Source organism: Pteropus alecto, unplaced genomic scaffold (genome assembly GCF_000325575.1).
Source record: "Pteropus alecto unplaced genomic scaffold, ASM32557v1 scaffold21, whole genome shotgun sequence".
NCBI classification, from domain to species: domain Eukaryota; kingdom Metazoa; phylum Chordata; class Mammalia; order Chiroptera; family Pteropodidae; genus Pteropus; species Pteropus alecto.
The window spans coordinates 5,683,555-5,694,015 of record NW_006436282.1 but is presented as its reverse complement, the minus strand read 5'-3'; the positions used below and the strand labels follow the sequence as shown (position 1 = coordinate 5,694,015).

Below are 10,461 nucleotides of genomic sequence, written 5' to 3'. Positions count from 1 at the left end.
AGCGCCACTTTGTTTTCCAACTTCCAGAACCCCTCACTAGATGCCCAAGGGACTTCTTATAACAAAGGGAACCCAAGTAAGGGAATTATCTCTGCCCCCACTCCGCTTCCCGTCAGTCCCCACCTCCGTAGTAAACAAAATATACTAGGGAAAGCTGTTTACAGAGGAGGTAATTAGGTTTTCTGCTCACGGCAGAAACGCAGGGTGTTCATCAGAAGTTTAAACAACAGCCAGCAACCTGCGAGGGCAGACGTCAAACCTGGAAAATGCGCAAACGCGCTCCTGGGCGCGCGGAGGGGCATAAAGAAGCCACCAATATATATCATCTCAATAAAAAGCCGCTCTTGGAAAGCTTGCATAGTAATTGAGATGAGCGCTCTTTTCTGATCTGGGTTGGCATTTCCTCATCTCGAGCTGACAGAGCCAACTCAGGAAATTGCTGGTAATATTCATCTGGGGAGCACTTTCATTAAACGTAATTCATTCGACTTTCACAATAAATTGAGTGACATCCTTACAGCGGAACCTTTTTATCCTTGATTAAGTGCTTGCCAAGCTTTGGTTTCCCACTTTATTGTCACATTCCTTCAAGCGGAGTCGTCAACATGCCAATCGGCAGCAGAAAAACGCGTGCGCCGTTTACCAAGCTCCGGGAGGAGTTAGTGCTGACATACAGAAAAAGAGCTGTTTGGGAGCTTAAGTTGCAGATAAATCAAGACTGCAAGTTCCTGCAAACACGTTGCAGGACCAGACGTATGGTGGCTAGGAGAATGCAGGGCAAGGCAAGAGAGCAGACCTGCTTAGCCACCCCGCTGATCCAGGAAGCCGCTGACCCGATGGCACCGATGGCACCGGGCCCGCTGACTTGCCCGCCTCCCTCTATTAATTAAAATAGCAGGACTGTTAAGGCCTTGGAATGAGATCCGAAGCTCCAAAAGGATGTGGTTGCTTTAAGAGAACTTTCCTGAATCGGATCAAAGCCAAGAACTTTCTTTAAAAAAATAAAAAAAAAGTAATAATAATAATAGAATGCACACTTCCTAACTCACCACTTGAGAGCAGACAAACTTTCAGATCTTACAGTGGCTTTCTTTATGGACGGAGGAGTGCAAGAAGCATGTTATTCCTTATTCTCAGGATTTCCTTTTGACACTTAATACAAACGCAGCAACATCCAAAGTCACCAAGGGCTCTTCGGATTCCGGATTCCAAGCGAAACTGACAAGCACCTCGGTGTTTAAGGACTGGGCAAAATGGGGAAGCCATCCCTTTGCAAAATTCGTGGCTCCTTCTCTCCCACCCCCTATAAATTCAAAGTACCCTAAAACATTAAATTGCTTATTTGAAAAGGCAATATCCAAATGCTTTCATCACTCAAATGTCCTTTTGAAAATATTGTCAAGGATGGTTATTACCTAGACAATGCTGTCAATTTCTGTAGCCTGCAGAAAATCTTCCCCCAGAAAAGTAGGACATTGGGCACCTATCTCAAAAAAATAAACCAATTTCCCTGCCACCTGATATATTTTTCACCCAGACAACACTTTCATTAGGAGGAAATAGCCTTCAACAATTCAAAGCCAAATAGAAATCAACTTCGCACAAAGAGGAACCACGAACTTAAATGGCTTTCCAGGAGAACAGAGAATACCGCTGAGAAAGTTGGAGCAATTCTGGTTCTCTCCTTCTAATACTGAAGGCAGTTTCCCCGAAGCTATCATTGGAAGGCCCCAGGCCACGATAATCCCTCTTGGAAGTGAGGCAGAAGGGTGACCCACCCAAGCACTTCCTACACACCCAGGGAGCTGCTTTCCTGGTCAATGGAGAGTTGAGCATTTCAGGGACATGCCCAGCTACACGACTTCTCCTTTTGCAGAGCCCTGGAATATGTCTTGGGACTGATAAATTCTCATGTTGTGCAGCTAGGCCATAGCCTTCAAAATTCTAGGTTTAATCCTATAGCAGGAAAATTGATCTGGAGTAGAGAGTCAGGAAAATGCTGCGAGGTAGGGGAATTTTAGTACTACCTCCAAGAACTGGCCTTAATAGAGAACACTGAATAGCCACTCTGAGGTAATGTACTTTTTTTCCTTTTCAAGTATAAGCTCTAATTGACTAAAATTTTCAGTGGGCAACTGGCTTAATTTTCAAAGGATGGGAAATACACATAACTAGTCCAAAGGATAGATATTAGTGTTCGGTCTCCTGCTGCTCCCTGCCCCCTCAGCTTCCACATTACTTAACGGCCTTCATAATGACTGGAATTTACCCAAATGGTCTGGCTTTGAACTAGTGCAGAGGTAATATTCCCTGAATATATTAATCACTCTCTAATCTCTAGTAAACAATTGGTGTGGAACTCATTTTAAGGACACCCTAAATTTGAAAGATAGATTATTCAAAATGACTTATAAGCCCAAGGTTTAGAAAAAATTTCAATTCTTGTTTATATTTGTGTGTTTTGTTTAAAAAAAAAAAAGCAACCAGATTATTAGCAGTTTTAATTCCTACCAGAACTGATGGGAAGTAAATAGGAGGGTGAGAGCCTCTTCTCATGAGAATAGTGGATGTGTGACTAACTACAATAACATCATTCAACCCTTTACCAGATTCTCTGTACTTGATTTCTGAGTAACTTTTTTGTTGACAAGCCCATTGAGCACTCATTAGACTCAATTCATGATTCTGAGAATTGCCACAGGTGAGCCCCCAAACAAGATATCTCTACTTTCTGCTGCGAGATGCTCTCCCTGTGTGCCCTGGCCTGTCCCACAGCTTGATCCACTGAGAATAACTCAATTTAGGACCCCCATGCTTCAGAGCCAGAAACTACATTTCCCTAGTTCATTCACTGTGTGCTTCAATTCAGTTAAAATGCTATAGTCCTGTTACCCCCATTATATCATACTGAAATTATCCTGGAATCAGTCCAGAACTGACAGGAGAATAAAAATTGCAGAACTTTTATTTTTAACAAGTATTTTTATGACATAGGTTTCTCTCCTACTGAATTCAAACTTTTAAATCTGTAATACACAATATTCAGTAAACAAGTGATTCTCTTGTCTTTATTTAAAATAATAATAATAACTTCCTTGCAGTTATGGCCAGAATTGGCCTCTTGGTGATTTTTGGGTATCCTAGCTAATATGCTTCAGAATGTAACTTTGCAGACATATTTCTAATTAACTTCCCACTGCAGTACTAAAATAAGCTTCTAGTTTGAAACAGGACATACCCATCTCTCATTAAGCACAAAAAAGATTCAAAATCCTTAATCTAGAACAGGCATTCAAAGAACCCTGAGCCGAGAGACATACCCTGAGAACATTCAACCAAATACAGGCAGGCAATTGTAGCTTAACTATGAAGACCTGATCTGCTAGATAACTCTTTTTCATTTAAAATTTTTCTTTCCAAATTTGAGAGTATTTAAGGTATTTCTCTATAAGCAGAAAACTAAATATTTTTATATAGGGAATACTTAAACAAATCCTGCTTCCTGGGCATAATGTGGTGATTACTCCTTGGGAAACATAACTGGAATTCCAGGAGCTTAAAGGGAAAGGTGTACTGTGGTATCGGCTAGGAGGCAATGCATAAATAGAGTGCCCCCTCACTAAACTTGTGGTGTGAGCTCATAAAGCCGGAATGTTTCTTATTAAACTCCTCTCTGGCTTGTATCAGTTCAAAGGGGGTGGGGGAAATAAAATAAAATAAAATAATGGTTTTCCCACTCCTGCCTTCTATGAGTGCAACTTGAATCATCTCCTGACAACCTTGCAGTTGCTTGCAAAGGTCTGAGATTTTCCGAGGTGCAGCTACAAATAAATGATAACACAGTTACTGTGTCTCGTGTTTAGTAAAATAGATGGAGAAAGAAGCTTTGATCCCTTCTTGGTCTGTCTCATTGCCCTAGAGCTTTAATCAAGGCTCTCCATTTCTTTACTTGCCTAAAACCAAACTGTCTGACTATCCAATTCACCTTTTTAAATTCATTTCCATAATAAAAATCAGCTTCTTGCTCCTCCAGGATAATGGCTCAGAATTCTGCTGGCAAATAACTATGGGATTACAATCCCTGGAAATACTGCCTTGGGTCACAGCCACCAGCCTTTTGTTTTTGTGGTGCTGGTGGATTCTAATCCCCAACGCACAAAACAACTTTAAATAGGAGAGAAAAGAATGGACTTCTAAATCGCTTTCTCTATTTTATTGTTCACATTTGGTATTGTTTTGAGTGAAAGTGGAAAAATTGTCTCCTTTCTCTGTATTGCCAAAAGGCATTCAGGTAATGAAGTCTGTAACTAAACGGTAATTGAATCAGCATAATTTGCACACTAAATGGTTTTCAAATGCTCCCAGTTTACAATTAAAGGAGAATTAATGCGCTTGTTGTTGAGAACGCAGTGCATTAGAATAAATCCAGCACTGTTGTTGTAATGAGTGGAAAACGGTTTAACTGCCAACAAACACATTTAAAATTTAACACAACGTATTGATTTCACTTCTGCATTTGATAGATTATTTTCCGGGATATCGAAATACTTGCTCCAAGCAATAAACTGAACCACAGTCACTAGCCTTTGCCATGCGTGAGTGCGTGTGTGTGTGTGTGTGTGTGTGTGTGTGTGTGTACGCGCGCGCGCGCGTGTATGTGTGTGTGTGTGTGTGCATAGTCCAAGGACATTAAGTAAGTCCGAGGTTCACGTCGTGCGTAAAGGTATGCAGAGGGGAGGGGCAGAAGGGTTTCCAAGATGGAGGGAATGGTTAATATCCTCCCTCTGTAGCCTTCACTTTGCGGCCTTTTCCCTTCCTTTACCTTTTCCTTCTGTATTTCCTCTGGCTAAACTTTTGCCCTCAGTCTCAGGTCTCTCAATGTCAGTATGTTTACTACTAGACACAGGTTAGGGCAAGAATGATTGAAGATTGGAAATTGGAAGGACACTTTTTTGCATTCCGTCTGCGTTCCAACCAGGTAAGGCACAGACTTCAGTGACAGAGTCAGGAAGGCTGTTCCTTTGGATTGGCTGCCCCGGCTTTCACCTGTTTACCCCAAAGCATCCGGTAGACGAGGACACTGGCGCGCAGCGCCCTCTGGCGTCCGCGACTGCCATGGTCAAGCGATATAGGTGCAGACAGGCAACACGAACGGTTCTTGGATTGAAGCTGATACCCGTTAAAAGCACACACCCTAACATACATATTCACACACACGCATACTTGCACTCATTAATATACACAGAGTTCACACAACTAGCAGCCCTGAGGTCACATGCACGAGGGCGACGGCTGGGAAATGCTCTCAATTGCAGGGATGGCAACACTTTCCCTCCCAGATTTGGGGGCTCTGAAGCTCTCAGAATTAAGGAACAGCACTCCCTGCCCCATCCCGTTTATCCAGCCCCATCAGAGATCTCAGGCCGCCTCAGCGCTCTTTGCTGCTACTTAGAACACACGGAGCCCCTCAGAGCGCTCCCGCAGCATGGGTTAATACGGGGTGGGGGGTGGGGGGGGTCTGTGCACAGAGCACAACTTCGCCAGCACGATGCGAGTGTCCCTAGTTCCTCCCTGAAGCTAGACTTGAGAAATTGCAACTTCGTCTTGGTTCTGCGGGGTGCTCACAGCTGCCAATCCTCTGCCACCACAATAAAGTGCTCCTCGCCAACCCCACCCCCACCTAGGTACAACAACATGCGAAGTCCAGACACCCCCCTACCCCCGGAAAACGGCTCCGGGAGGACTGGGACGTGGTTTTGCTTAACATTCACTTTTTGACAACAAGATCTGCCATTCCCTAGTAAGGATCACGGCACTGGAACTGAGGTTCAGTTATTTGGTGAAAAGGAGAGATTAAGAGATTAAAGTGGACCAGCTACGTATTTGCTGGAGCATCTCTGCCCTAACTCTTTGATCTTTGTGATGCTCCTAACTGATGTTAAACTTGTCCTGTCTGAACCCTCCGAGTGAGAGTTATGTGCACATCTCCAAACTTGAGGGGCTAAGTGGTGGGTTCACTTTCAAAGTCACAGACCTGGGTAGATTTGTGCTTCCCCACTCTCCACCTCCATTTCCTTTCGTTTAAACTCTATGGGTGAATCAATGAGAGTTCATGTCCTCCACCCCTCTCTTTGCCCGCTCCTGTCATAAGCATCCCGCCCCACTATCTCCTCGGTTTCTGGGTGTCTAGGGTGCCCTGGACGCTGTTCAGAATCACACACAGGAGAGGGGGGAACTGAGGCAGGAAATGGGGATGGGAAGGAACCCCGGGAAATCCCGCAGGGATCCGGAGACCAGCTTGCCAAAGTTGTTCCAACACAGTCGCTAAGAACGCTGCTCTCACTGAACTGGCGGTCTCACCCTCCTCCCGCGCGCCCCCAGTTGCCTGGCCTCACGGCCAGGGTGAGATTGCGGGGGCGCGAGATTGGCAGCGACTTACCAAGTAAACGGTGGGCTGCAGGAGGAGAAGCACGTACCAGCAGGCAGCCTGCATCCTCCCGCGTCTCAAACTTCCTCGGCGGTGCCTTCGCTGAGTCTTTGTTCCTTCAAAAACATAGATCCACCTGACATCCACTTTACAGTGCAAGGAGCGCTCTCAGCAGCCTAGATACAAATGAAATTAGACATCCCATGACCACGCGGGCAAGGTTAGGCTTGGCGAACAAGCGGGAAAAGGGGGTCGTGGTGGGTAGGGTGGACCAAAAAACCCGGAGGAGGGGGTTAGGAAAAATTGAAAAGCGAGTAAATCCAGCGCCCAAAACAAGAGAGCGCTCGGTCCTCAGGCAGGCGGGCAGGAGGTTGGGAAGATGAGGGGCTCCTTGCGCCCCTCGCTCCTCGGGTGCGAGTTCCCCCGCTGTGGAGACAAGAGGTGGCAGGGCACAAAGCCGCGTGCAGGCTGGTTCGGAGCCCAAGCGTCTCTGGCAGCAAGACCTGCCCTAGTGTTTGATAGCGGGGCGGCTCGGACTAAAGGCGGCGGCTGGTTCTTTGCCAGCCCTGGCAGTGCTCACACACGTACACACCAGCAGAGAGAAACGGAGAGAAAAAAAAGGAGAGCGAGCGGGAGAGATTGAGCGAGGGGGGTGAGGGAAGAGGAAAGGGTAGGTAAAGCTGACCAAGATTAGGTGCTGGGTATCTCCACACATTTGGCGGGGTGGGGGTAGGGAAACGGAATGTAATTTGCAAACAGGAAAGCCGGGATCAGTTTACCCATTTGAGCTCCCCGCACATACAGAGATAGCGCGGGAGCGGGCGCGCGCACACACACAACACACACACACACACACACACACACACACACACACACACTTCTCTGGCACTACTTTTTTTTCTAACCAAGGGGCACAGCCAGTGCTAACTTCTAGAGACGAAGTCTGCCCAGGTCTGTGAGGGTCACCCGCCAAGCGAACTCTTCCCCAACCAGTGGCCCTCTCCGCCGTCCCTTCCTGGTGCCCCTCCACCCCGCCCCAAAGTATTCCCTCCGGGGCTGTGAAAGCGTACGTACCACACACGACTGGGGGCGAATCCGGTGAGCAGAGACCGCGCTGGGCAGGCTCCATGGAGGAGCTTACTCGGGCTTGGCGTCTCCAGCTCCCCGGACATGCCCTCCCTGGCGCTTCGTCTCCATGCTCCGGCGCGGACCGGTCCCGCTGCCTTGTCCAGTCTCGGCAGAGTCGGCGTCCCAGTCCGGGTCGCGCTCAGGGTCGGTTCCACCGGAGCCTAGGCTTGACACAGTTAGATTCACGGTGCAGGAAACTTAAGAGGCAAGAGAGGAAGAGGGAAGGGCAGGGGAAGGAGAGAAAGAAAGGAAGGGAGGGAGAGAGGCGAATGCGCCGGACTCCTGCGCCGGACGAACCCGGACTGCCGGCGCTGGCTCTGGGACGAGCAGTCCCGGGCGCCCGGGTTCCGGAAGCTGCCGAAGGACGATGGAAATGACTTAAGGGGAGGAAACTGGACAAGTCCTCGGAATTTGAACTTGAGAGATAAGACACGAGCCTTTAGGAAGAAAAAAAAAAGCCACACGGCAGTTGGAGGCAGTCCGAATTTCTGAGAGAAGGGTGGGGTGGAGAAAACCTGGAAGCTCCTGGTGCACGGAGCAGCTGTGCCTCTACCCGCGACACTGGGAAGCCGCGAAGCCGGGAAGCTACTCCCCAGCGGAGTCGCAGGCGCCGTCCGTGGTCCTGCCCAGCCACTGGGGGACGCTCTGGAGAGCGCTGGGGCTCGCGGCGCAGACCGGGTGGTGCTTTCTTCGTAGGTCCGCCTCGGCACGCCTATCTCCCCAACACGGGCAATTACATCGGCGCGTGGGTAAACGGTGCCTCAGAGACTAATTGATACCCGGTGTAAATCTCGCTCCCAGGCTCTCCGCGGGCTGGGCCCGGGGAGAACTGGCTCCTTCGGTATCTTGGTTGGCCACAGCGCCCCCTCCCCGGGGGGCTTAAGGAAGACTGCGGCCGCCAGAGGAGTGTCGGGGAGCGTAGTGGGGCGGTGCGTAGGGCGGGGATGGGTGCAGAACTGTGCAGGGCTCCCTGGCCTGCCTCCCGCGCGGACGCGAGGCGCCTCAGACCTGTGGCTGCTGGGCCCGAGGCGGGGGCGCTGCGGACCTCCAGCCATTCAGCGTGCGACAGCGGAGAGGACTGGGCGACCTTGTGCACTGACTCCTCGCCACGGGCTGGGCCAAGCGAGAAGCTGAACGGGGTGGGAAAGTGGCTACCGGGTGGTGGAGGGGGACGCAAGGGAAAGGATGCTGTGCCGCCTCCCTCTCTTCTGACATCTCCTACTCAACCAGCGTCTCCCAGTCCTGGCTTCTTTGCTCTGACTCTGGCTGTCTGTCTCTGTCTCTTTCTCAATCTCTCCCTAGCTGTCACTATCTCAGTATATTTTTCTTTCTATCTATCTATCTATCTATCTATCTATCTATCTATCTATCTATCTATCTATCTATCTTCCTCTTTCCTCCGGCTTTCTTGTGCTCCAAGACTGTCCTTGGTGTCTTTCTACCTCTGTGTGTGTCTTTCTCGGGATTTCTGACTCTTTCACTATCTCTGTACATGTGTCTCTACTTCATCTCCGCTATTCCCTTTCAACCCTGTTCCCTTTCTTCTCCCCTTTGCCCTCTCCAGCACATAACGCTCAGGCCAGCTTCACTCGTGTCTGGTGAGATCCCTTCCGGTGCCGGTGCCTCCGGCTGCCAGCGCCTCCTCAGCGTGCCCAGACTCAGTCCACAAGTCCGAGAGCAGCTGAGGGCATTTTTCTTCCCCCTACTTTGCCTGTTACCTCTCTAAGCCTGCTCTTCACCAGAGCCTGGCCCTGAATGGTGCACACTTTGAAGAATGATAATTCAATATTAACCTGTAAGAGCTGGATTGAAATTTATCTCAGGGGCCTGAGCTGGTGTGGTCAAAATAGAATTGTGATTTTTAATTAGTCTCAAAGAGTCTTTTTCCTAGAGCATGGTTATGGGACACTTCCTGCTCTGTGGTTTTTGCTCTGGTCAGCCTGGGGCCCAGATACAATGTATGCTCTACACAAAAGGTTTGGGGGGAACCACAGGCTGAGTTCCCGTAGGGAACTCTCCTAACCTCTCACCTCCCAACACAGCAGTAACAATCAGCAGAACCACCCTTTTCTGGAGCCAAATGGAGGAGTCCACTGAGACCTTTGCCTGGAATCAGACCTTCAATTTAGATCCCCACTGTAGGACATACCTGACAGGCATTTTGAGGCCTACACTCTCCTTTCCAGCTAAAAATAGCTCTTTAAAGAGCAAGCAATTCTAATCTCAAAGTTGTACTCGGTGCTGTGACCTCTTGGAATTCAGTGGGGCATATGCAGAGTAAGGCAGTGAACACATTTTCTAATTGGGACTCTGAAAAATGCACTTTAGAAAAAGTACTCATTTATATATAGCATCGCTGCAATGTTATCTTGGCTATCTTCACTTACCAGCTCTTAAAAAGTTTAAAGAAGAAAAACAAATGTCTCAGGGCACTCATATCTGAGGCTGAAGCGTAAAAGTAAGGCAAGGGAAGTTTTGTCCGATTCCACCCTCTAGGATTTAGGAGGCCATCCTAAAATTGATCCCCATTTGTATAAGCTCCCAGGCCCTTCCGGGCTTGAGTATGGAGTGGGAGTCAATGTTGCTTGCCTCTACCCAGATGCCCAAGTACACTGCTATCAGATCTGAACTTGCATTTGACCTTTGGGAAAAGTGAGAAGAATCAGGCCAGCTTTGGGCTATACCACATTCTTTTCTAAACCTGACTTCAAAAAGTCTACCTCCAGTGCCATTTAGCCTTAAAAAAATTACTTCTTCTGAAATAGAAAGGCGATCAAGGACCTTAAAATCTCTGTCTGAATGGGACTGATTATTTAAGAAAAGCACCACAGGCACCTAGTAATGGGAACTGGCCTGACACTTTGTTCTATGACACAGGGTGCCAAAGAGCTTTTTATGATAATGAC

General features: G+C 48.2%; 1 protein-coding gene across 1 annotated transcript in view; it reads right to left on the bottom strand.

Annotated features, from left to right (window-relative positions):
* Nucleotides 1-8,292, bottom strand: part of NXPH1 (neurexophilin 1) — a 270,124-nt gene extending 261,832 nt beyond the window's left edge. Inside the window, exons 1-2 of the mRNA XM_006911945.1 lie at nt 7,502-8,292; nt 6,440-6,603 (exon numbers count right to left, since the gene is read on the bottom strand). Coding sequence (XP_006912007.1) covers nt 6,440-6,493 — 54 coding nt within the window. The 5' untranslated portion in view covers nt 6,494-6,603; nt 7,502-8,292. The remainder of the gene's footprint in view (nt 1-6,439; nt 6,604-7,501) is intronic.
* Between the last annotated feature and the right edge of the window lie 2,169 nt (nt 8,293-10,461).